Genomic DNA, 27,099 nt, shown 5'->3' with positions numbered 1-27,099 from the left:
AGTTTGCCCAACCAATCCACATGTGCTTTGTGGATTTGGAGAAGGCTTATGACCGTGTCCCCAGGGGCACCCTGTGGGGGACGCTCCAGGAGTATGGGGTGGGTGGCTTTCTGTTAAGGGCCATTCAGTCCCTTTACCAGAGGAGCGTGAGTTTGGTCCGCATAGCCGGTAGTAAGTCGGACCTTTTCCCAGTGAGGGTTGGACTCCGCCAGGGCTGCCCTTTTTCACCGGTTCTGTTCATCACTTTTATGGACAGAATTTCTAGACGCAGCCGTGGTGTGGAGTGTGTCGAGTTTGGTGGCAGGAGAATCACGTCTCTGCTTTTTGCGGATGATGTGGTCCTCCTAGCTTCATCCAGCTCTGACCTTCAGCTCTTGCTGGGTAGGTTCGCGGCCGAATGTGAAGCGGCTGGGATGAGGATCAGCACCTCCAAATCTGAGACCATGGTTCTCGACCGGAAAAGGGTGGCTTGCCACCTCCGGGTCGGGGGAGAGGTCCTACCTCAAGTGGAGGAGTTTAAGTATCTCGGGGTCTTGTTCACGAGTGAGGGTAGGAGGGATCGGGAGATCGACAGGCGGATTGGTTCGGCGTCTGCAGTGATGCGGACGCTGAGCCGATCTGTCGTGGGGAAGAGGGAGCTGAGCCAGAAAGCCAGGCTCTCGATTTACCGGTCGATCTACGTCCCAATCCTCACCTATGGTCATGAGCTTTGGGTAATGACCGAAAGAACGAGATCGCGGATACAAGCGGCCGAAATGAGTTTCCTCCGTAGGGTGGCCGGGCTCAGCCTTAGAGATAGGGTGAGGAGCTCGGACATTCGGGAGGGACTCGGAGTAGAACCGCTGCTCCTCCGGATCGAAAGGAGCCAGTTGAGGTGGTTTGGGCATCTGGTCAGGATGCCTCCTGGACGCCTCCCCGGGGAGGTGTTTTGGGCATGTCCTGCCGGCAGAAGGCCTCCGGGTCGACCCAGGACACGTTGGAGAGGTTACATCTCCAATCTGGTCCAGGAACGCCTTGGGGTCCTGCCGGAGGAGCTGGTGGACAAGGCCGGGGAGAGGACGGCCTGGAGCTCCCTAGTTGGGATGCTGCCCCCGCGACCCGGACCCGGATAAGCGGAGGAAGACGAGACGAGACGAGACTTCTGTGCAAGCCGCAGTTTGGCCATAACGAACACCATGTTCGAACATAAGGATGCCCATCGGTACACTTGGTACCAGGGCAGCCTAGGTCGCAGGTCAATGATAGACTTGGTAGTCGTATCATCTGACCTGCGGCCGTATGTTTTGGGCACCCGAGTGAAGAGAGGAGCGGAGCTGTCAACTGATCACCACCTGGTGGTGAGTTGGATCAGATGGCAGGGGAAGATGCCGCGTAGACCTGGCAGATAGTGAGGGTCTGCTGGGAACGCCTGGCAGAAGAACCTGTCAAGACGGTCTTCAACTCCCACCTCCGGCAGAGCTTTGACCGTGTCCCGAGAGCAGTGGGGGACATTGACTCCGAGTGGGCCTTGTTCCACTCTGCGATTGTTGAGGCGGCTGTTGCTAGCTGTGGTCGCAAGGTGGCCGGTGCCAGTCGTGGTGGCAACCCCCGTACCCGCTGGTGGACACCAGAGGTTTGGGGAGCCGTCAGGCTGAAGAAGGAGGCCTACAGGGCGTAGCTGGTCTGTGGGTCTCCGGAGGTAGCAGACAGGTACCGGATAGCCAAGCGGGGTGCAGCAGTGGCAGTTGCCGAGGCAAAATCTCGGGCGTGGGAGGAGTTTGGTGAGGCCATGGAGAAAGACTATCGATCGGCTCTAAAGAGGTTCTGGCAAACTGTCCAGCGCCTCAGGAGAGGAAGGCAGCTACTCGCTCACACTGTTTACAGTGGGGATGGGGAGCTGCTGACATCAACTGGGGCTATAGTCAGACGGTGGAAGGAATACTTTCAGGAGCTCCTCACTCCCACCTACACGTATTCCGAGGAGGAACCAGAGCTGGGAGACCTGGGGATGGACTGTCCATTCTCGGGGGCAGAAGTTGCTGAGGTAGTCAAACAAATACACAGCGGCAGAGCCCCGGGGGCGGATGAGATTCGTCCTGGGTATCTCAAGGCTATGGATGTTGTAGGGCTGTCGTGGTTGACACGTCTGCAACATTGCGTGGTCATCGGGGGCAGTTCCTGTGGAGTGGCAGACCGGGGTGGTGGTGGTCCCCATCTTTAAGAAGGGTGACCTGAGGGTTTGTTCCAACTATAGGGGGATCACACTCCTCAGACTACCTGGAAAGGTCTACTCCAAGGTACTGGAGAGGAGGGTCCGATCGATAGTTGAATCTCAGATTGAGGAGGAGCAATGTGGTTTTCGTCCTGGCCGTCGAACTGTGGAGCAGCTCTATACCCTTGCAAGGGTGATGGAGGGGGCATGGGAGTTTGCCCAACCAATCCACATGTGTTTTGTGGATTTGGAGAAGGCTTATGACCGTGTCCCCAGGGGCACCCTGTGGGGGACGCTCCAGGAGTATGGGGTGGGTGGCTTTCTGTTAAGGGCCATTCAGTCCCTTTACCAGAGGAGCGTGAGTTTGGTCCGCATAGCCGGTAGTAAGTCGGACCTGTTCCCAGTGAGGGTTGGACTCCGCCAGGGCTGCCCTTTTTCACCGGTTCTGTTCATTACCTTTATGGACAGAATTTCTAGGTGCAGCCGTGGTGTGGAGTGTGTCGAGTTTGGTGGCAGGAGAATTTCATCTCTGCTTTTTGCGATGATGTGGTCCTCCTAGCTTCATCCAGCTCTGACCTTCAGCTCTTGCTGGGTAGGTTCGTGGCCGAGTGTGAAGTGGCTGGGATGAGGATCAGCACCTCCAAATCTGAGACCATGGTTCTCGACCGGAAAAGGGTGGCTTGCCAACTCCGGGTCGGGGAGAGGTCCTACCTCAAGTGGAGGAGTTTAAGTATCTCGGGGTCTTGTTCACGAGTGAGGGTAGGAGGGATCGGGAGATCGACAGGCAGATTGGTTTGGCGTCTGCAGTGATGCGGACGCTGAGCCGATCTGTCGTGGTGAAGAGGGAGCTGAGCCAGAAAGCCAGACTCTTGATTTACCGGTCGATCTACGTCCCAATCCTCACCTATGGTCATGAGCTTTGGGTAATGACCGAAAGAACGAGATCGCGGATACAGGCGGCCGAAATGAGTTTCCTCCGTAGGGTGGCCGGGCTCAGCCTTAGAGATAGGGTAAGGAGCTCGGACATTCGGGAGGGACTCGGAGTAGAACCGCTGCTCCTCCGGATCGAAAGGAGTCAGTTGAGGTGGTTTGGGCATCTGGTCAGGATGCCTCCTGGACGCCTCCCTGGGGAGGTTTTTCGGGCATGTCCTGCCGGCACGAGGCCCCCTGGTCGACCCAGGACACGTTGGGGAGGTTACATCTCCAATCTGGTCCGGGAACGCCTTGGGGTCCTGCCGGAGGAGCTGGTGGAGGTGGCCGGGGAGAGGACGGTCTAGAGCTCCCTAGTTGGGATGCTGCCCCCGCGACCCGGACCCGGATAAGCAGAGGAAGACAACGATGACGATGACGAGGATGGCCTCATGAAAGCAGCAAAGCAGCAAATGTTGCACAGATTAATATTTCCCAAAATTTCCTCCATGGCTGTACACACATACTGGAAGACCTGTGAACCATTGTGCTACTATTCGGTATATTTCTTTCATTGTTGTCCACCCCCACACATACCTTTACTTCAGATGCACGCAAACTTCCTGTCGCCTTTGCAGTGCATGAATAGATCAGGTGCTACTTTGCTTCGTAAACTACTTCAGACATGGTGAAGTAATGCTGTGTAGTTTTTCATTCTGGCCGTTCTGAAGTTGTCCGAGTGTATTTATGCGTTTATGGTGGGTTTGGTGTTACACCAAAAGCATATTCCATTCCAATGACACAATCCATTAAATAATATATTAAAATCTTTACCTCTGAATGCATATTGTTGCTGCTGCGGTGAATGAGACAAAACAGGATGCGGTACAAACTGAACGTGAGTGAAAAAGGGATAGGTAAGTAGTGTTTTACAGCTGTCTAGTTGGTTTCCTGAGTGTGTTTAAGAAACTCTAGGTGCTTTGACTGAGTTACAAGTACTATTTAATAACATCCAACAGCAACATAAAATTTTACGTGTTCATTTCTACATCATCCACGGTTAAATAATCACGTATCTGCAGCTTCCTGAGAGGAACAGGTTTAGCTTCTGCAGCAGATAGTGCTAGCTAAAATAAAAACATCATCTCTAACCACAGTTAAACATAACGATAAACAAGCTTCACTGACCAAGGACAACACACACACACATACACATAAAAGTACAAAGTAAGCAAAAATGTCTGGTTAAAAGTTATTTAGAAGGTTTTATACTGTGGTTGCATCTGCCAGCTTGTGGTGAAAGGTTGATCGTTATTCCTCTTAGCAACTAAATAACTAAAGTGAAACTTTGATTTACTAAGTGGATTGCTATAAATTCTATATAAAAATAAAAATGTCCATATCTAAGCTACTTAATAAATGCTTGGAGTTGTCAAGGGACATCAGGATATTAATATTCAATCTTTCTTTCTGGTAAAATGTTTAGACATCAGTCGTATCTGATGCTTTCCAACAAGGGCTCACATCTCTAGTCTGACTGATAAGCAGCTAAATACAATACCAACAATCCAAACAAGTCTAAACACTCTAGATTTTTAAACTACAAAACTAAAGTCACAGAGAAAAATAAACAAAGCTTAGAGCTGAATCAAAAGTTTTAAAGCTGCCAGGCAGCAGGCGAACTTCATTTCTGTTTTCAGGAACTTAGGAGTGAGCTGCAATATTAGTGAGAGAACAATCCCACTAAACGGCATGAAGAGCGACAGAATAAGAGTTGTGCAGCAAAGTGATGTTAAAAATCTTGTATTTTCCATGCAAAAGTTATAATTACCATTTCAGCCATTGTTAAAAACCTCCTTGTGGGCCTCTTTTCAGACAACATGCCTTTACATCCTCCAAGACCGCTTACCTAACAACTAACTCGAGAACATTGCTGCTGTTCTAAAGCAGCTCAGATCTTCCTAAAGTTTTTGAATGTTATAAGAATAAGTTACATGATACTGTTAGTTACATGGTATCTTAAAGGTCTGGTTCACTGAGAAACTGTTAGGCTTGTTCTTTTTGAAATACGATGGGTGATTCAAGCCTCATCGCAGCATTAATAGCAGAAAGGAAACGGAAGGGGAAAAGATCAGGTCAGAAAAGCCGTCACGGGGGGAAAATGGTTTCCATTGCCCCGCCCACCTTGACTTGTGACCGTGGTAGGCTGTATTGATTAACCCCAAAATTCCACTATCTCCGCTCCGCCCCCGCTTTCTGCCGCCGCTCGCTTCCGAACTCAAATTATACTATACCCGCTCTACAACGGCTCCACCCCGGTGCGGAGACCTGAGGTGCGCAAACAGGCATGCGCGGGATTTTTGAGATCTTGCGATACAGTCCGAGCAATAAATGCGGAAGTTAGATCCAAACACCCGTTGTGTGGGAGAAGCATCGAAATGAACTGTTTAATCTGCCCATCATTTGTGTTGAGAGATCAGCAGTGTTTGGATCAACAAAGGGTGACTGCTTCGATAGTAGAAACTGTATTTATGGCTTATTTTTGTGCATTTAAACTTCAGCCGCCATTGATAGTTGTTAAAAGTTGTTAAACCTGTGCATATGAAACAAAAAACGCTTTTTGTTTATCAATTTATTGTGAAATAACGGAAGTTGTGTTTGCTCCTTTTCCTGTTGGGCGGTTGCGATTTCTGTCCGTTGACTGCGGAGGTGCTCCGGCGTCCGGCAAAAATAGAATCGATCCTATTTTTGCCGGATGGCGGAACGGAGGGCGGCGCACTGCGCCACACGGCCGCAGTAGTTGAACAGCTCTGATTGACTACAACGGGACCGTTTTTGCTGCGGAGTTCGTGCCGGAGTGGAGCTAGTGGAATTTTGGGGTTAGAGGCCAGATGGCAGAGGCTAGCGGATGCTAAATATTAGCAACTCCACAACATGGTGGAACAAATTCAGGCTTGTGTTATTTCTGGAGATAACATCAATGTTGCATTTTTTTTATCTAAGGAAATTAGTTTTACAGTATTCTTATTTTTGTCAAAGACAGCAGAAAATCACATTGCTGTTAGCCAATCAGAGGTGAGAGTTTCGCATATTGTAAATATTAATAATTAAGACTCGAAATCTAGTTTTCTTGTCCGGGGATTGGACCGCCAAGGCTCCCGCCTTGGTCTGCCACCCGATTCGCATTGCACCGGACCCTTCATGTTCCTCCTGCGGGTGGTGGGTCCACAGTTGGACGAGCCCATGTATCCGGTTCGGGCTGGGCCCGGCCGGGCCCCATGGGCGAAAGCCTGGCCACCAGGCGCTCGCTCACGGGCCCCAACCCCAGGCCTGGCTCCAGGGTGGTCGTAAGGTGGCCGGTGCCAGTCGTGGTGGCAACCCCCGTACCCGCTGGTGGGCACCAGAGGTTCGGGGAGCCGTCAGGCTGAAGAAGGAGGCCTACAGGGCGTGGCTGGTCTGTGGGTCTCCGGAGGCAGCAGACAGGTACCGGATAGCCAAGCGGGGTGCAGCAGTGGCAGTTGCTGAGGCAAAATCTCGGGCGTGGGAGGAGTTTGGTGAGGCCATGGAGAAAGACTATCGATCGGCTCCAAAGAGGTTCTGGCAAACTGTCCGGCGCCTCAGGAGAGGAAGGCAGCAACTCGCTCACACTGTTTACAGTGGGGATGGGGAGCTGCTGATGTCAACTGAGGCTATAGTCGGACGGTGGAAGGAATACTTTGAGGAGCTCCTCAATCCCACCAATGCGCATTCCGAGGAGGAACCAGAGCTGGGAGGCCTGGGGATGGACTGTCCGATCTCGGGGGCAGAAGTTGCTGAGGTAGTCAAACAACTACACAGCGGCGGAGCCCCGGGGGCGGATGAGGTTCGTCCTGGGTATCTCAAGGCTATGGATGTTGTAGGGCTGTCATGGTTGACACGTCTCTACAACATTGCGTGGTCATCGGGGGCAGTTCCTAGGGAGTGGCAGACCGGGGTGGTGGTCCCCATCTTTAAGAAGGGTGACCTGAGGGTGTGTTCCAACTATAGGGGGATCACACTCCTCAGCCTCCCTGGAAAGGTCTACGCCAAGGTACTGGAGAGGAGGGTCCGATCGATAGTTGAATCTCAGATAGAGGAGGAGCAATGTGGTTTTCGTCCTGGCCGTGGAACTGTGGACCAGCTCTATACCCTTGCAAGGGTGATGGAGGGGGCATGGGAGTTTGCCCAACCAATCCACATGTGCTTTGTGGATTTGGAGAAGGCTTATGACCGTGTCCCCAGGGGCACCCTGTGGGGGACGCTCCAGGAGTATGGGGTGGGTGGCTTTCTGTTAAGGGCCATTCAGTCCCTTTACCAGAGGAGCGTGAGTTTGGTCCGCATAGCCGGTAGTAAGTCGGACCTGTTCCCAGTGAGGGTTGGACTCCGCCAGGGCTGCCCTTTGTCACCGGTTCTGTTCATTACCTTTATGGACAGAATTTCTAGGTGCAGCCGTGGTGTGGAGTGTGTCGAGTTTGGTGGCAGGAGAATTTCATCTCTGCTTTTTGCGATGATGTGGTCCTCCTAGCTTCATCCAGCTCTGACCTTCAGCTCTTGCTGGGTAGGTTCGTGGCCGAGTGTGAAGTGGCTGGGATGAGGATCAGCACCTCCAAATCTGAGACCATGGTTCTCGACCGGAAAAGGGTGGCTTGCCAACTCCGGGTCGGGGAGAGGTCTTACCTCAAGTGGAGGAGTTTAAGTATCTCGGGGTCTTGTTCACGAGTGAGGGTAGGAGGGATCGGGAGATCGACAGGCAGATTGGTTTGGCGTCTGCAGTGATGCGGACGCTGAGCCGATCTGTCGTGGTGAAGAGGGAGCTGAGCCAGAAAGCCAGACTCTTGATTTACCGGTCGATCTACGTCCCAATCCTCACCTATGGTCATGAGCTTTGGGTAATGACCGAAAGAACGAGATCGCGGATACAGGCGGCCGAAATGAGTTTCCTCCGTAGGGTGGCCGGGCTCAGCCTTAGAGATGGGGTGAGGAGCTCGGACATTCGGGAGGGACTCGGAGTAGAACCGCTGCTCCTCCGGATCGAAAGGAGTCAGTTGAGGTGGTTTGGGCATCTGGTCAGGATGCCTCCTGGATGCCTCCCTGGGGAGGTTTTTCGGGCATGTCATGCCGGCACGAGGCCCCCTGGTCGACCCAGGACACGTTGGAGAGGTTACATCTCCAATCTGGTCCGGGAACGCCTTGGGGTCCTGCCGGAGGAGCTAGTGGAGGTGGCCGGGGAGAGGACGGTCTAGAGCTCCCTAGTTGGGATGCTGCCCCCGCGACCCGGACCCGGATAAGCAGAGGAAGACAACGATGACGATGACGAGGATGGCCTCATGAAAGCAGCAAAGCAGCAAATGTTGCACAGATTAATATTTCCCAAAATTTCCTCCATGGCTGTACACACATACTGGAAGACCTGTGAACCATTGTGCTACTATTCGGTATATTTCTTTCATTGTTGTCCACCCCCACACATACCTTTACTTCAGATGCACGCAAACTTCCTGTCGCCTTTGCAGTGCATGAATAGATCAGGTGCTACTTTGCTTCGTAAACTACTTCAGACATGGTGAAGTAATGCTGTGTAGTTTTTCATTCTGGCCGTTCTGAAGTTGTCCGAGTGTATTTATGCGTTTATGGTGGGTTTGGTGTTACACCAAAAGCATATTCCATTCCAATGACACAATCCATTAAATAATATATTAAAATTTTTACCTCTGAATGCATATTGTTGCTGCTGCAGTGAATGAGACAAAACAGGATGCGGTACAAACTGAACGTGAGTGAAAAAGGGATAGGTAAGTAGTGTTTTACAGCTGTCTAGTTGGTTTCCTGAGTGTGTTTAAGAAACTCTAGGTGCTTTGACTGAGTTACAAGTACTATTTAATAACATCCAACAGCAACATAAAATTTTACGTGTTCATTTCTACATCATCCACGGTTAAATAATCACGTATCTGCAGCTTCCTGAGAGGAACAGGTTTAGCTTCTGCAGCAGATAGTGCTAGCTAAAATAAAAACATCATCTCTAACCACAGTTAAACATAACGATAAACAAGCTTCACTGACCAAGGACAACACACACACACATACACATAAAAGTACAAAGTAAGCAAAAATGTCTGGTTAAAAGTTATTTAGAAGGTTTTATACTGTGGTTGCATCTGCCAGCTTGTGGTGAAAGGTTGATCGTTATTCCTCTTAGCAACTAAATAACTAAAGTGAAACTTTGATTTACTAAGTGGATTGCTATAAATTCTATATAAAAATAAAAATGTCCATATCTAAGCTACTTAATAAATGCTTGGAGTTGTCAAGGGACATCAGGATATTAATATTCAATCTTTCTTTCTGGTAAAATGTTTAGACATCAGTCGTATCTGATGCTTTCCTACAAGGGCTCACATCTCTAGTCTGACTGATAAGCAGCTAAATACAATACCAACAATCCAAACAAGTCTAAACACTCTAGATTTTTAAACTACAAAACTAAAGTCACAGAGAAAAATAAACAAAGCTTAGAGCTGAATCAAAAGTTTTAAAGCTGCCAGGCAGCAGGCGAACTTCATTTCTGTTTTCAGGAACTTAGGAGTGAGCTGCAATATTAGTGAGAGAACAATCCCACTAAACGGCATGAAGAGCGACAGAATAAGAGTTGTGCAGCAAAGTGATGTTAAAAATCTTGTATTTTCCATGCAAAAGTTATAATTACCATTTCAGCCATTGTTAAAAACCTCCTTGTGGGCCTCTTTTCAGACAACATGCCTTTACATCCTCCAAGACCGCTTACCTAACAACTAACTCGAGAACATTGCTGCTGTTCTAAAGCAGCTCAGATCTTCCTAAAGTTTTTGAATGTTATAAGAATAAGTTACATGATACTGTTAGTTACATGGTATCTTAAAGGTCTGGTTCACTGAGAAACTGTTAGGCTTGTTCTTTTTGAAATACGATGGGTGATTCAAGCCTCATCGCAGCATTAATAGCAGAAAGGAAACGGAAGGGGAAAAGATCAGGTCAGAAAAGCCGTCACGGGGGGAAAATGGTTTCCATTGCCCCGCCCACCTTGACTTGTGACCGTGGTAGGCTGTATTGATTAACCCCAAAATTCCACTATCTCCGCTCCGCCCCCGCTTTCTGCCGCCGCTCGCTTCCGAACTCAAATTATACTATACCCGCTCTACAACGGCTCCACCCCGGTGCGGAGACCTGAGGTGCGCAAACAGGCATGCGCGGGATTTTTGAGATCTTGCGATACAGTCCGAGCAATAAATGCGGAAGTTAGATCCAAACACCCGTTGTGTGGGAGAAGCATCGAAATGAACTGTTTAATCTGCCCATCATTTGTGTTGAGAGATCAGCAGTGTTTGGATCAACAAAGGGTGACTGCTTCGATAGTAGAAACTGTATTTATGGCTTATTTTTGTGCATTTAAACTTCAGCCGCCATTGATAGTTGTTAAAAGTTGTTAAACCTGTGCATATGAAACAAAAAACGCTTTTTGTTTATCAATTTATTGTGAAATAACGGAAGTTGTGTTTGCTCCTTTTCCTGTTGGGCGGTTGCGATTTCTGTCCGTTGACTGCGGAGGTGCTCCGGCGTCCGGCAAAAATAGAATCGATCCTATTTTTGCCGGATGGCGGAACGGAGGGCGGCGCACTGCGCCACACGGCCGCAGTAGTTGAACAGCTCTGATTGACTACAACGGGACCGTTTTTGCTGCGGAGTTCGTGCCGGAGTGGAGCTAGTGGAATTTTGGGGTTAGAGGCCAGATGGCAGAGGCTAGCGGATGCTAAATATTAGCAACTCCACAACATGGTGGAACAAATTCAGGCTTGTGTTATTTCTGGAGATAACATCAATGTTGCATTTTTTTTATCTAAGGAAATTAGTTTTACAGTATTCTTATTTTTGTCAAAGACAGCAGAAAATCACATTGCTGTTAGCCAATCAGAGGTGAGAGTTTCGCATATTGTAAATATTAATAATTAAGACTCGAAATCTAGTTTTCTTGTCCGGGGATTGGACCGCCAAGGCTCCCGCCTTGGTCTGCCACCCGATTCGCATTGCACCGGACCCTTCATGTTCCTCCTGCGGGTGGTGGGTCCACAGTTGGACGAGCCCATGTATCCGGTTCGGGCTGGGCCCGGCCGGGCCCCATGGGCGAAAGCCCGGCCACCAGGCGCTCGCTCACGGGCCCCAACCCCAGGCCTGGCTCCAGGGTGGTCGTAAGGTGGCCGGTGCCAGTCGTGGTGGCAACCCCCGTACCCGCTGGTGGGCACCAGAGGTTCGGGGAGCCGTCAGGCTGAAGAAGGAGGCCTACAGGGCGTGGCTGGTCTGTGGGTCTCCGGAGGCAGCAGACAGGTACCGGATAGCCAAGCGGGGTGCAGCAGTGGCAGTTGCTGAGGCAAAATCTCGGGCGTGGGAGGAGTTTGGTGAGGCCATGGAGAAAGACTATCGATCGGCTCCAAAGAGGTTCTGGCAAACTGTCCGGCGCCTCAGGAGAGGAAGGCAGCAACTCGCTCACACTGTTTACAGTGGGGATGGGGAGCTGCTGATGTCAACTGAGGCTATAGTCGGACGGTGGAAGGAATACTTTGAGGAGCTCCTCAATCCCACCAATGCGCATTCCGAGGAGGAACCAGAGCTGGGAGGCCTGGGGATGGACTGTCCGATCTCGGGGGCAGAAGTTGCTGAGGTAGTCAAACAACTACACAGCGGCGGAGCCCCGGGGGCGGATGAGGTTCGTCCTGGGTATCTCAAGGCTATGGATGTTGTAGGGCTGTCATGGTTGACACGTCTCTACAACATTGCGTGGTCATCGGGGGCAGTTCCTAGGGAGTGGCAGACCGGGGTGGTGGTCCCCATCTTTAAGAAGGGTGACCTGAGGGTGTGTTCCAACTATAGGGGGATCACACTCCTCAGCCTCCCTGGAAAGGTCTACGCCAAGGTACTGGAGAGGAGGGTCCGATCGATAGTTGAATCTCAGATAGAGGAGGAGCAATGTGGTTTTCGTCCTGGCCGTGGAACTGTGGACCAGCTCTATACCCTTGCAAGGGTGATGGAGGGGGCATGGGAGTTTGCCCAACCAATCCACATGTGCTTTGTGGATTTGGAGAAGGCTTATGACCGTGTCCCCAGGGGCACCCTGTGGGGGACGCTCCAGGAGTATGGGGTGGGTGGCTTTCTGTTAAGGGCCATTCAGTCCCTTTACCAGAGGAGCGTGAGTTTGGTCCGCATAGCCGGTAGTAAGTCGGACCTGTTCCCAGTGAGGGTTGGACTCCGCCAGGGCTGCCCTTTGTCACCGGTTCTGTTCATCACTTTTATGGACAGAATTTCTAGGTGCAGCCATGGTGTGGAGTGTGTCGAGTTTGGTGGCAGGAGAATCTCGTCTCTGCTTTTTGCGGATGATGTGGTCCTCCTAGCTTCATCCAGCTCTGACCTTCAGCTCTTGCTGGGTAGGTTCGCGGCCGAATGTGAAGCGGCTGGGATGAGGATCAGCACCTCCAAATCTGAGACCATGGTTCTCGACCGGAAAAGGGTGGCTTGCCACCTCCGGGTCGGGGGAGAGGTCCTACCTCAAGTGGAGGAGTTTAAGTATCTCGGGGTCTTGTTCACGAGTGAGGGTAGGAGGGATCGGGAGATCGACAGGCGGATTGGTTCGGCGTCTGCAGTGATGCGGACGCTGAGCCGATCTGTCGTGGGGAAGAGGGAGCTGAGCCAGAAAGCCAGGATCTCGATTTACCGGTTGATCTACGTCCCAATCCTCACCTATGGTCATGAGCTTTGGGTAATGACCGAAAGAACGAGATCGCGGATACAAGCGGCCGAAATGAGTTTCCTCCGTAGGGTGGCCGGGCTCAGCCTTAGAGATAGGGTGAGGAGCTCGGACATTCGGGAGGGACTCGGAGTAGAACCGCTGCTCCTCCGGATCGAAAGGAGCCAGTTGAGGTGGTTTGGGCATCTGGTCAGGATGCCTCCTGGACGCCTCCCCGGGGAGGTGTTTCGGGCATGTCCTGCCGGCAGAAGGCCCCCGGGTCGACCCAGGACACGTTGGAGAAGTTACATCTCCAATATGGTCCGGGAACGCCTTGGGGTCCTGCCGGAGGAGCTGGTGGACAAGGCCGGGGAGAGGACGGCCTGGAGCTCCCTAATTGGGATGCTGCCCCCGCGACCCGGACCCGGATAAGCGGAGGAAGACGAAGACGAAGACGAAGACTCGAAATCCTGCTGTTCTTCACCCCCGCTCCTCCGACAAACTTCTAACCAATGAAACGTAGAAAACTGCTCACAAGGCATTCATTCATCCCAGAGGCAAAAGCGGATTTATTGAAAAAAGAGCAAATGAGACCTTTAATATTTATGCCAGACAACAAAACAACGTAATGCTGGATAGCCGGCGGTTTGTAGAACACCTGCATCACTTTCTGTGAAGTTGAGGAGACTGGAGCGGTAATAAGACTGCAGTAATATTCATCTTGGCTGTTTTAGACTAGCCGTTAGCTCATCAGTCCTGAAAGGTGTTACCCCTATTTCTCCAAACACAGTCCTTTGTCAGACTCACCCTTACCATAAAACAAATCATCAGCCCAAATGTGACTGTATATTTTTACAAAAACACTTTTGTTCCTCTGGTTTTTCTTTGTCGTAGGTACGAGTAAAAATTTAGCTTTTTAGGCACTTCTAATCATTTCTGTTGCACACTTGTCTTCTCTTTTAATAGTAAATGCAAACTTTACCCACAACTAAATACTTAGTCCTTCTGTTCCTAAACTAACTCCGTTGAAAAGGCCAGTTTAGGATTAACTGTAGCAAGGAAGGAATATCTAAAAATCTGTTAACTATATTCTTCTGTTTCCTTTCTCTATCAAAGCTGAGACATCCCACCCCCACTCATCACCGGGTATCTCCGCCCCCCATCTATACTACACCTGTCCAGAGGGGGCAGACGTCAAAATAGAGTGTGTGAAAGACGAGTCTGTGCACTCCCTTGATGACATGAAGCGCAACTGGCTTTTCACACCATTCAGTGACCAAGAGTGTAAAGCGGGAATGGGACCACGCCACATTTCCTACAGTCACCCCCACGTCAACTCCACCACGAATGCAGGGCTGCATTTTGGACACACAAAGAAAATCATGTGGGTAATTCTGCAAAATGTGACTCGCTCGGACCAGGGTCGCTACTGCTGCGCAGTCCGAGACCCTAAGGTGCACAGCTCGCAGGTTCCCCTGAGGTACCACAGTCACATTGTGCTTCACATCACACCAGGTAAGCAGGTTGTTTAGGGGTGAAACTTTCTGGTTTTGTATAAAAACTCGGGTTTTTATTTTGTGTTTCCAGGGAGAAAAGGAAATCAGAATTGCAGCCTGTGGGCTCCCACAGCACCTGGAGGTATGGAGGCCCACTCGAGCCTTCACAGCCGGTGGATGAGAGGAGTGTCAGGCTTTTCAGTTTGTTTAGATTCACAGCTTCTCCGTTGCTTCCTCAGGCACCGTGCCCGTGGCCCTGGCTTTGGCAGCCTGCATCTTGGCTCTTCTCTCCCTGCCTCTTATTCTGGTGCTGGTCTACAAACAGAGGCAGAGCGCCCAGTCCAACAGACGTACGTACAAACTCATTTCCATCTCCTCCCTGAATCAGATTTAGCTTTTTTTTTTCTCCACGCTGGACTTCCCGTGGTGTTTCGTCTGACTCATGTTTCCTGTCTGAGGGGAGGATTTACTGTATTTCACAAAGTAGGAAGCACATCCACACTGCTGCTTCATTTCCACTCACAATGGCCCATTTCCCATTTCCTCCTTCCCAGGTGCACAGGAGCTGGTGAGGATGGACAGGTATGCTTTCCCAGAGTCTGTCGCTAAGCGGATCTCACACATTACCATCAAAACAAAGCTTCTGCTTACAATAATACTGCAGGAATATTCCATCACGTCTCTCAATAGAAACGGCGTCGACTCGTATTGGGAGTTTTCTTCACTAACCTCTGTATCGGTTGGTGTGTTTTAGTGAGGCTCAAGGCCACGAAAACCCTGTGTTTCTGGGGGGATCACCACAACCGACGACCCGCACCGTTTCCCAGAACATGACCAGGCAGTCCTCAGAAACGGGTCGCCGCTTGCTGGCCGAGCCGGGGACTCCCCTTTCTCCTCCCACACGCGGAGACGTGTTCTTCCCCTCTGAAGGTAGGACTCGAGTCAGCAATCCGAGCATCATTACAACACAACCCATCATGCATCTGTGGAGAACTCATCCACAACAACACCCCCGGTGCATCAAGGGGTCAAGACTAACAGGAATGCATATTTTTGCCTAAATAAACATAAAATGCATTTTAAACATTTATAAATGAATGTTCTCGTGGACCACCTTGGTCTTTGCTGCTTGAATTAGCTGTTCTGTCACCGTCATATACAAACAAGAGTAAAAAACTCGATCCCTTTCATGTTCATCTATTACTTAAGTTTTAAACAACGGTACTTGCAGCATCATGCATGTTTCTTACACAAAGACATGTGGGAATGCACAAGTTTCAAATTCTTGCCTGTGATGCAATCGAGAGAAACCACATCTTTGCATTTGCGGACAGAGAATTCTGCTGTTGTGTCCTTGGGCAAGACACTTGACCCACCTTGCCTGCTGGTGGTGGTCGGAGGGTCCGGTGGCGCCTGTGCTCGGCAGCCTCGCCTCTGTCAGTGCGCCCCAGGGCAGCTGTGGCTACATCGTAGCTCATCACCACCAGTGTGTGGATGTGTGTGTGTGAATGGATGAATGACACACTCTAGTGTAAAGCGCTTTGGAGTCCTTCCTCTGAGAAGCGCTATACAAGTGCGGGTCATCATCATCATTTCTGCTGAAACATCCTCCGTTCACTCCTGGCTAACACTGATGTTACCACATCTGCATGCCCCCTCCACATCTTACCCTCGTCTTTGTTTAAAAGTGCTTTTCAGTCCGTCGGTCCCAGCGTGCTCTCTATAATTAATGCTTCTCTGGTCTCTGGTCAGGTCCCTGCTTACTTTAAGAACGCTGTAATCCACTCACTTCTTAAAAAACCGAGTCTCGACCCCTCTCTCCATAGCAGCTTCAGACCCATTTCTAAACTTCCGTTCATCTCCAAGATCTTGGAAAAGGTTGTGGCTAAACAACTCACAGCTGCTCTTGATGAACATAACATCTATGATAGCTTCCAGTCAGGTTTTTGTAGAGCTCATTCTACTGAAACAGCTCTTCTTAGGGTCTCTAATGACCTTCTGACCCACAGTGATGCAGGGGACTGTTCTGTTCTGGTCCTGCTGGACCTGACTGCAGCCTTTGACACTGTTGACCATCACCTGCTACTGGAGAGGCTGAGAGACTGGGTAGGCCTATCAGGAACTGCTCTGGAGTGGTTCTCCTCTTATCTTTCTGAGCGTTCCTTTTCTGTGGCCGTCTCCAAGTTTAGGTCCTCCACCACCTCCCTTACCCATGGTGTCCCACAAGGTTCTGTGCTGGGGCCTCTGCTCTTCCTCCTCTATCTGCTTCCTCTTCAGCACATCCTGAGCTCCTTCAAAGGAATCTTCTACCATCTTTATGCAGATGACATCCAACTGTACTTCTCCTTTAAGCCCCATGAGATGTCTAAGCTGCAGCTGTTACACACCTGCTTAGACTCTATCAAAACCTGGATGGCTGGGAGCTTTCTACAGCTGAATGAAGATAAGACTGAGATCCTCATCTGTGCCCCAGACAAGCTGGTTCCCAAAGTCAGAGACTCTCTTGGTCGGCTTGCTTCTCACACCAAACCTTCTGTCAGGAATCTTGGCGTGACCTTTGACCCAGCTCTCACCCTGGATTCTCATGTCAGTTCTCTTGTTCGCTCTTCCTTCTTCCATCTCAGGAACGTTGCTAAGCTGAGTCCCATTCTGTCTCGCTTTGAACTTGAGACAGTTCTCCACACCTTCATCTCCTCACGCTTAGACTACTGTAACTCTCTTTTCACGTGTCTGAGCAGAGCCTCCCTGAACCGTCTACAGGTGGTTCAGAACGCCTGTGCTCGGCTTCTGACCAAGTCCTCCAAACACACCCACATCACCCCGCTTCTCCTCCAGCTTCACTGTTGCCATTCAACTTCAGGGTTCATTTGAAGATCCTGGTTCTGGTCTATAGGGACGAGGGACAGGATTGATGGTTTATCCCTTGAGGTCCACGTGGCAGGGGTGAGGTGGTGCTCACTCCTCACCCCTGCCACGTGGACCTCAAGGGATAAACCATCAACCCTGCTCAATGGTCAACTTTCCTCACTGGGTCACCCATAAAGACAGTGGAAGGGCTAAAAAGCAGCTGAAGACTCACCTGTTCAGGCTTTGGTGTGACCTTCATCACCCTCTCCTTGTTCTGCTCTCCCTACCTATTCCACCTTCCTCAGGATCCACTGATTTCCCTTTTCCCTGCTCACTCTCTCTCCTTCTTAACATTTTTTAATCACAATAGTCTATTTTTGCTCATTTGAAACATATTTTTAATCATTTTCTAAATAATTTTTTATATTTGAAATTTTTTGTTTTTGTGAAGCGCCTCGTGATTTTTATCTTGAGAGGCGCTTTAGAAAAGATCTTTTCGTCTTCTTTATTACATATCGTTATAATAGCTTTACTTTCATGTCTCAAGTCACTTTCCACCCATCCACACTCATGTTCACCCTGATGGTCTCCTCAGACTCAACTTGGAACCACATTGGAACATTAGTTATGGTTAAAGGCTTCAATCTCGTGTGTTTTCCTGCTGAGTCCGGAGGCACCCGTACAGACATTCCAGACTGGATTACTCTGATTCCTCACATCTTCTACTTTTTTGAGAAAAGGGAGACAAAATAAAACTAAAATACTTTAAACAAGCACAAATATGAGACCTAAACAAACAAAGTTCACTGAAAGAAATGATCAACTAATTTCAGGTGCTGGAGGTCCAATAACTTAATTTTAGTAGTAAATACTCTTTAATCACTGAAAAAATTAAATTCTCACTTACAGCCGTTCACACCAGAGTTATGTTGAGAAATGTGGTCAAATTTTAAACATAACTTAATGCACTTGGTGTTTATAATTACAGTTAAAACCACATTAAATAGCAGCACGCAGGTTGCGCAGTGGCGCAGTGGTTAGAGCTGTTGCCTTGCAGCGAGAAGGTCCTGGGTTCGCTTCCCGGCCTGGGGGTCTTTCTGCATGGAGTTAGCGTGTTGTCCCTGTGCATGCGTGGGTTCTCTCCGGGTACTCCGGCTTCCTCCCACAGTCCAAAAACATGACTGTTAGGTTGATTGGTCTGTCTAAATTGTCGTTAGGTGTGTGTGTGTAAAATGTGCATCAGCCGCTAGTTAGGCGCGCCGCGCGCTCCGTCAGCCCAGACAAGAGCAGAGCAAATAGAGAAAGAATAGAGGATAATTCTGTCTGGATGTGGACATTTTACAGCAGCCTGATCATCATTTAAATACGTAAACCATCACCTGTCTTCTAGTCTACGCTATCAGCATTATTTTAATTGGTGTGTGTGTGTGTTTTCCACTTCAAACACTGGTCTAACCAACCAGACCAGCGTGTCCAGTAACATATTAATGTTACAATTAAACAGTTTCACTTCATGTAGGCTAGGAACGTTTCACCTGCCGTGGCCCGACCGCTTCTGCTCCACATAAACTTTGTGCGTGATCAAATGTCTCTACAGGTGCTTTCTGAGCTGAAGAGACTATTCTGCCTCAGACTGGATGCGTCATGTGTCTCCATATTAGAGACGGGAACAAGCGCTATTCAGCCAAAGTTTCATAATTTCATAAAAAGAACATTTTTCCAAGTGACACATCCCTCAGAGAGACCGGCTTTCCAGACCGCTTCAGTGGGAGGAAATCTTACCGCATGCACCGTGGTTCTGCGCTGCGCTGCGAACCCCTCTACAGATCTTCAGCTCACTGTCCACCGTGGGCGCTCCGAGCCGCGCTGAACACAGTGTCCAGTATAAAGCTCTGATGTTCTGATGGGAATCATTTCTTGATGGATTTAGTTACCTCTGCGATGTGCGTAACGATTAAAATGCCAGCTCATCTGTGTATGCATCAGTGTGCGTCGGGGTAATTCTTTCAAAACAACCAGCATCCTTGAGTTTATCCGTCAAAATAAAAGTCAAATGGAAATATCTGTAACCTGCCATTTAACTGTTTTGCCTTCTTGTGAAGATTGTTGCAAAGAGAAACAATTAAACTTGATTAACCCCAGAGCCATGCGCACTGCGCCGTGACTGTAAATGAGGGGAAACGATTTAATCGGATCCTTTTCTTTTCAACATGGTTTAATGTAAAGATTCATTCAGTACAAACTTTAGTTACACCAATCTAACGAGACAGAGCCTGGATTTGTATTCTGAACAGTTTAAACATGTTTAAAACGGAGACATGCGTGACACGTCTAAAATTCGCACCTGCTCCGCTATTATGGAAATTAAACTAACAAGATGAATAACATGAAATTATTTTAGGCACAGACAACCCCCACACTTTTGAAAAGCTTGCAATGCGCCTGGTCGCTCGTGTACGTCAAAGTTATCTTTCATAAGACGATAATAAATAAAACGATTTATATAAAATGGATCCAGAAGTTGTAGCCCGTCTCTGCCTTCAATTTTTGACATTTTTCACCCTGTTGGTGGTTTTACTGAGCAGGTGCCACTTTTGTCATACGTTTCTTTTTAAAACATGTTTAGACTGTTCAGAATACTAATCCAGGCTCTGTCACGTTTGATTGTTGTAATTAAACTTTGTAGGTGGGGAAGGTCAGAAAAGGATCCCATCATTTTGTTTTTCCCTCATTTACAGCAACGGAGATAACGGCGCAGTGCGCCTGGCTCTGGTGTTAATCAAGTTTAATTTTATCTATTTTCACAAGAAAACAGAACAGTTAAAAGCAGGGCTTGTGTTGACCGGATAGTTCCCGTATTTGACGGTTTATTTTGACGGAGAAAGAATAGAAAGAATTACCCCGACGCATGCAGACGAACTGACATTTTATTTGTTACACACGTCGCAGATGTAGCTAAATCACCCAAGAAAAGATTCCCATCTGAACATCTGAGCTGGACATTGCTCAGCGCAGCTCACTGTCAGCGTGTACATAGGGTGCACAGCGAGCTGAAGTTGTGGAGATTGGCTTGGAGCGTGTCGCAGAACCAGAGCGCATGCAGGAAGGTTCCTCCCACTGAAGCGAGTGTTTTCCAAACCCGGTCGCTCAGAGAGACTTGCCACTTAGAAAATGTTCCCTGATTATGAAACTTTGGCTGAATAGCGCTTGTTCCTGTCTCCAATGTGGCGTCTGAGGAGAATCCCAGAATCTCACATCCTCTTCAGCTCAGAAAGCGCCTATGATTACGCACAAGCGTGACCCGTCGACCCGGTCTCAGTAAGACCGGGTTGGACCTGTTCAGGTTTACGCAGACAATCTTTACATAGAATTGGCATACAGATGTAAAATTAATGCAGTAAAAAATAAAGCATTTTATTTAAATATCCTTTCATTATTTTACAAGCACAGAGAGCCGCATCAGATGGATGAAAGAGCCGCATGCGGCTCCAGAGCCGCGGGTTGCCGACCCCTGGTGTAGACATTCATCCAGTGGTGATTTCTTGAGAATGTCATCAACATGAATCCACTGGTTCGTAGATATTTTACTGATAAACACACCAAACATGTAATTTTCCTCTCCGTGTGCAGGGATCATTTCCTCTAGTAGCTCACAGATGTTCGTGAGCTGCTGCCCTTTGTCTTTTGTCTGAGGTTTCACGTTGTGGATAAGGGTTGCACAATATCTTACAAGCAGCACTTCCCTGTTATGTTAACTCTGTTGCAAAACTCTGATGAAAAACTAAGTCAGTTCTGCTTTCTAGTGACTTCTCAGCAAAACATATTGGTTTATGTGAAAATTATCAGTCTGTGTCTGCTTCCCAGGTAGATAAACACTGACGTTAACCTTTAGACAACTTTTTACCACTTCACAGAGAGAAGTGCAATCTGCAAATGCCTTCGTATGCATACATCTGTTGTTTTCTGTCTTTACAAAGCCATGAAATGCTCCATGACGTGGACACTTAACCTGATCGCACCTTTTCTGTCTTTCAGAGCCTATCGTGGAGTCTCCAGCCCTGCTGCACAATTAAAGGCCAGGAAAATCTGATCGTAATAGCTGACAAGGAAGACGTTCCACTTCCTCGTCCCTTTTTCCAAACAGCAACACTGTCCCGACGAGGTGTCTTGTAACAACTATGTACTGTATAAAGGTTTCTGCCTGGATTGTCACCTGATCGTCTGGACAGCAGGAGGGGGGATTTTTCAGACACTGCAAAAATAGCTGGACGCCTAAATCTGAACGTTATTTTCCAAAGAAAACAGCTCATCGAGCATTAGGGCGTCTGGTCTGTGCCTAACATCCAACTTTCCAGATTTCAGCTGTTGGTGTGGTTCATTTACCGTAGGGCTCAGTCAAATCCCCCAAAAGCCGGCTTTTACTTCACTGACCGTCACCGTCAGAGAGTTAACGGATAGTTAACGTGTCGCTGTATGCTCGTGGTGGTCGTAAAAACAGCCAATGAAGAAATCACCCATAGAACAAGCCGTTATCTGGCATGCCATTTACCGTAAACATTGTACTAAAGGAGCCTTCCTCTATTATGATGCTTTTTCTTTTCTGTCTTTGCTACCTCAGTTACAGTTAGCCCTTTTGTTCTGTATATTTCTGTACATTTAGCTCATTAGCTTTAAACGTTTCAGCTGAAAAATGTTTTCAAAACACGTTTGTTAATCGTTGTTCACGGCCAGCAAAACCTTCTCAAAGTTTTAATCACCGCCATTACTGTTTTGGAAAAAAAATATTGTCACTGTTGATTTTTTCAGTGTTCTTGAGTATTTTTCTGTACAATGAGAAAAAAAAAAACAATTAGCAAATGTATTGAGAGAAAAATTAACCAAAGTTAGCATAGTTTGAGATGCCGTTTAAATAACTGTGGTATTGTGTGCGATGCCACCTGTGGTTTCTTTTCATGGTGAAGAGAAATGTGTGCAGCAGGTGCTTGGAGGAAATCCTCTCAAGAGCGACATGTAGCAGGTGTTTGTGACAGGGTATTGTGTACATATTTTGTTTTTTTAAAGAGGCTTTTACTTAATGTTCTCTATGTGTTAGTGTTCTGATGACTGTGTGTGTGTGTGTGTGTTTTCTCAAATGAGAGTTTTACAGACCAAATGTTGAGCATTTTTTAAATGTTTTATATTGTAAAAAAAAAAAAAGGGGGGAAATATACTTTGAGATAATCTCTATTCTGTAAATTGCATTTAAGACAATCCTCGTAAAATAAAGAGAAACTTTCCATCTCGTCTCTGGACTCTTTAGGATGACGGATCTCCTAAACTGTTGCCGAGCAAGGACGGGCTGCACTCGCTGCCTGGGGAGCCATCTCAGCACAAGGCTGTTCCACTTGTGCGCCTCAGAGGCTGCACACCAGAGTGAGAAAGGGCGGCATCGAGGAGAGAAAATACAAAAAAAGAGCCGCTTATTTTTATTTTTATTAGAGACAAATAACTAAATGGGATGGAGCAATATCTGGAAAATCTTTTTTTCCCCCTGTAATATATTACAATATTAAAGTTTTCTGTTGCATTAGTCATAAGTGCATATGCAAACCTTTTTGCACTACTTTTAAATGTTTCTGAAGAGGAGGAGGAACATGTATCTGTGTTTTAGGAACTAGGACTTGTGGGTTTCCTGTTGACAGAACAATGTGCTTCCTGTGCCCTCGCAGCCAATCAGCTTCTTATTTTGGCTTAGGCACTGTTCACATGACTCAAAGCGTCATAAAAAATTTACAGAAGACAAAACCTTTTTTTTTCCATCTAAATATGGAAGTGGCATAAACCGAAGACCCTCCATCAGTAGATGGCTCTGCGCCAGCAGGAGTTTTCACTTCTGGACCACTCTGCTCAGTCACAAAGTCGTGACATCACATGTCAATGCAGTAAAACTACATGAAATGAGTTCTACTAGTATTTTTCTGATTTATTTGTTGTAGGGCGGGCTGTGAATAAAAAATCATTTGCGATAATCAGAGCTTTGCGGTAAACTTAACATGCTTCAGTGATCATCTGAAGCAGGAAGATAACGACCAATCAAAATGAGGGTACGGATGAAAGTGAAGTGGGCTGGTATGCATCGAGACGCAGCTCTGGAAATGTTACCTCTCAGTGTACCGGGACTTTTTCCTGCTATTTATCAGTCAAGTTCTCAGAAATAACAGAAAATAATCTGCCCGTCTTCAGACTAACAAAAGCCATCTCAGGTCCCTCCCGTTTAGCGGAGGTCGGAGGGGCACTCCTCCGCTCACACGACCCCCGCCTATACAACGGTGGTCAGGCAACTAATTATTTCACTGTAAGCACAGCTTATGTAGCCTCAAAAGTTGAATATTGAACCTCAGGGTGTGAATCTTTTTGTGTCTGAGATCCATTAACATTATTAAATGTGCAAATGATCAGGCAGTCTTGAGACAAAACTTTTGTGGACAGAACAATCTATCTTAGGCTATCTTAGGGGCTCTGATGCATTCCTTTGGATTATAAGATAGCACTGTTGAGTTAGGGTTACAGTATATAAGAACTAGTGATGGGAGTTCCGGCTCTTTTTAGAGAGCTGGTTCTTTTGGCTCAGCTCACCAAAAAGAGCCGGCTCTTTCGGCTCCCAAGTGGCTCCTCAGATTTTCTGTTGCGTGGAGTACATTTATAACCAAAATAATGCTAAACTATATGTAAAACGATTTACTAATGTAAAATAAATGCTATATATCAAATATTTATCATTTCTATGGGTTTAATAACTGAACACTTTCAGAAATCTCCACTTTCCGACTGCTGGCGCTCATTCTCTCTCTCTCTCTCTCTCTCTCTCTCTCTCTCTCTCTCTCTCTCTCTCTCTCTCTCTCTCTCTCTCTCTCTCTCTCTCTCTCTCTCTCTCTCTCTCTCTCTCTCTCGCTCGCTCGCTCGCTCGCCTTTTTCCTCCTCCTCATTCCCTCTCGTCTCCCTCCGCCCGCATGTGCTCTGCTGTGTGTCTGAGTCTGATCCTCCCTCTTCCCCGCCCCCTACTGCTCTGTGAGTGGACAGTCTGGACACGCAGTTACACATGCTGACCAATCGCCTGTGGCTTTCACCAAAGCAAAAGGGGAGGGCACGGCTCCCAACGACGAGCCGGCTCCCGTCGTTCACTTCAAAGAGCCGGCCCTTAGAGCCGGTTCGTTCGCGACCGACACATCACTAATAAGAACTTCTCAGGCACTGGTAATGGCGGACATTCCTTGCAGCCTACCGACAGAGGTGGTGTGCCGTCGTCTTCCACGGTGACATTAAGCCGATACTCTTGCTGACGCTCTCTGTCGGGGGGAGACGGTCGAGTCACGATCTCTCCTGTTACGCGGTCCATACGAAAAGTCATGTCCTGGTTCCCATCGGTGATGTAGTAATACAACATGGCGTTGGAGCCGATGTCTCGGTCAGTAGCCACCACACGAAGGACTGAAGTGCCTCCTCCAACATTCTGTAAAATACATGTATTAGAATAACTATCTCTGATCATTTGACTGAAAACATTCACTTGTTTCATCTTAAACGTGTTAATGACTTTTAGTCCCACCTCACTGATGCTAACATTGTAGCCTCTGGGGTTTTGAATTACAGGTGCATTATCATTAACATCCAGGATATTGATGGTGAGGGACTGGTCTGTGTATCTGGGAGGTGAGCCATTGTCAGTAGCACGCACCTGGAACAACACATGTAAAAACACAGAGTATTGATTTGTTTTTACCTTTTTTAGCGGACAAGTTTCAGCTAACGCTGTAGCCATCCTCCGAGCACTGCCAGGACCAAACAATGACATTTGATGGATTGCGCGGAACAAACGTACAAAAGAAGAAACGCATGTAAAAGTACAGGAGGATATTCGGAACAAGAACTGTTACAGAAACGGACCAATGAGAGTCAAATGCTTATACACTGAAACTAGGGATGTGGCATTAAAATGTGATGTAAGCCATTTTTAAACTTATCGGTGATGATGTGAATTATCAACCATGACAGCAGTTGTAAAGCAGCACTAGTTTTAAACACTTTAAGCTATTGCTTTCAAACTGGTTTCAGTGATTTTTGAGGTAGAAAATGAACCAATTTTTTTTCTCTTTTTTGTTTTGTTCAAAATAAAAACAAATAAAACATATAAACAATAAATACATAACAAAAAATCCATTTTGAACGAAAAAGAGCAGAATGAAGAAAAACATCTTATAATTTCAGCCCCCTTTTCCAGAAGAAATAATCAATTTATATATAATTTCGATTTGTCAGACACACATACAGATTCATTTTAAACATTTTCCTGTTCTAAATTCCAGTGTAATCATGATCATTGATTTAATTTACATTTTCATAATTAGTTAGTACACTCAATTTGGTACATTTTTGAATATATTAAATTACAGCGTTTTTTAAATTTCCCTTTTAAGGTTATTCCATAATTTAACACCATTTACAGATATATTCCACTCCTTAATTTTAGTTCTAAATCTAGGTTTTGTAAACACATCAGTTTCTTTCAGCATGTAATTCCTAGTTCTCTTTTCAAATATCCCCTGAATGTTTGTTGGCAGAGTACCTAAATTGGCTTTATACATGGTTTGTATGATTTTCCCGTCTTTTAAATCATGAAATTTCAGTAATTTATTTTTAATAAACAATGGGTTTGATGGATCTCTACAGCCACTATAACTGATGATTCTCAGAGCTCTTTTCTGTAAAATAAATAAGGGTTGTGTAGTTTTTGTATGTTGCTCCCCAGATTTCTACACAATAAGTCAAGTATGGAACAATCAGTGAATTGTACAATGCCAACAAACCAGAATTAGTCAGTAAAACTTGACTCTATGTACTACTCCTAAGGATTTGGCAATTTTACCTTTTATGTAACTAATATTGGATTTCCATGTCAAGTCTTCATCAATAAGAACATCAAGAACTTTAGTTTCTTTTACTCTTTGAATTGCAATCCCATCTATTTCCAATGACACATCACTGTTCTTTCTATCATTAAACAGTATAAAATGTGTTTTATTAAGATTCAGTGTCAATCTATTTAAATCAAACCAGTTTTTACGGTACAGCACTCTGCAGCCCTATGCGGACCAGAAGGTGCAATCAGTTTTGTGGCATAGGTAGCTTCACTGAGTTCAATTCAAGTTTATTTATATGGCGCCAAATCACGACAAGAGTCATCTCAAGACACTTCACACAGTGGTGCCTAAGTGGAGGTATTTACCTGCTTTACGGCTGTTAACTAATAGGAAGGCTAGCAGTTAGCTAGGCTAGCAGTTAGCGCATCAATAAAAAGCACAAGAAGAAAAAGATCATTTTGCACTTTTGGCATCATGGCTGAGCCTGGAAGTAAAAGTAAGTGTAGTGTTATGCTCTTATGCCACACCTTCTGCACTGTATTTGCTCACCCTTTAACTTTGTTTCTTCTTCATTATTAAATAGTACTTTCTGATCTTGCTAAGTATTAAGTATTGCTAATGTTCTTGCTAATAGAAAGCACATAGAATTGCCTCTGTGTATGAAATGTGCTACATAAATAAAGCTGCCTTGCCTTGCCTTGTGTCTTTGGAGGTGAAGCAAAGAGCTAAAACAAAAAACAGTAACTCAAGCCAACTGATACTAAACAAACCACTAAGTAAAAAGACCCACACTGTTGGACAAAAAAATATCACTTACAAGTCAAGTAGCAACAAAGCCAGGTCACTATTAGTTTGGGAGTTCACTGCCTCCTTCTGCTCCCTCAAACAAGTGTAGGCCGCGCTGACGTTTACTCTGGTTCTAGCTCTTTGCTTCACCTCCAAAGACATTACTCTCTTACATTTACATAGGCTCTGCTATGATGCCAACAA

The 27,099-nt window shown here is 47.1% G+C and overlaps 2 protein-coding genes across 3 annotated transcripts in view; one reads left to right on the top strand and one right to left on the bottom strand.

Moving 5' to 3' along the window:
* vsir (V-set immunoregulatory receptor) overlaps positions 1 to 21,366 on the top strand; it is a 28,825-nt gene extending 7,459 nt beyond the window's left edge. Inside the window, exons 3-8 of the mRNA XM_070543144.1 lie at positions 13,986 to 14,384; positions 14,457 to 14,507; positions 14,605 to 14,715; positions 14,920 to 14,947; positions 15,120 to 15,295; positions 21,248 to 21,366. Of these exons, the coding sequence (XP_070399245.1) occupies positions 13,986 to 14,384; positions 14,457 to 14,507; positions 14,605 to 14,715; positions 14,920 to 14,947; positions 15,120 to 15,295; positions 21,248 to 21,285 (803 nt within the window). The 3' untranslated portion in view covers positions 21,286 to 21,366. The remainder of the gene's footprint in view (positions 1 to 13,985; positions 14,385 to 14,456; positions 14,508 to 14,604; positions 14,716 to 14,919; positions 14,948 to 15,119; positions 15,296 to 21,247) is intronic.
* The window catches only part of cdh23 (cadherin-related 23), a 405,629-nt gene that overhangs the window by 39,453 nt on the left and 339,077 nt on the right, over positions 1 to 27,099 (bottom strand). For both annotated transcript variants that reach the window (XM_070542163.1, XM_070542162.1), the window contains 2 exons: positions 24,798 to 24,926; positions 24,474 to 24,701 (listed from right to left, as the gene is read on the bottom strand). In XM_070542163.1, the coding sequence (XP_070398264.1) occupies positions 24,474 to 24,701; positions 24,798 to 24,926 (357 nt within the window). The remainder of the gene's footprint in view (positions 1 to 24,473; positions 24,702 to 24,797; positions 24,927 to 27,099) is intronic.

Source organism: Nothobranchius furzeri, chromosome 12 (assembly GCF_043380555.1).
Source record: "Nothobranchius furzeri strain GRZ-AD chromosome 12, NfurGRZ-RIMD1, whole genome shotgun sequence".
Classification (NCBI taxonomy): Eukaryota; Metazoa; Chordata; class Actinopteri; order Cyprinodontiformes; family Nothobranchiidae; genus Nothobranchius; species Nothobranchius furzeri.
This window is presented reverse-complemented; position numbering and strand designations above follow the sequence as displayed.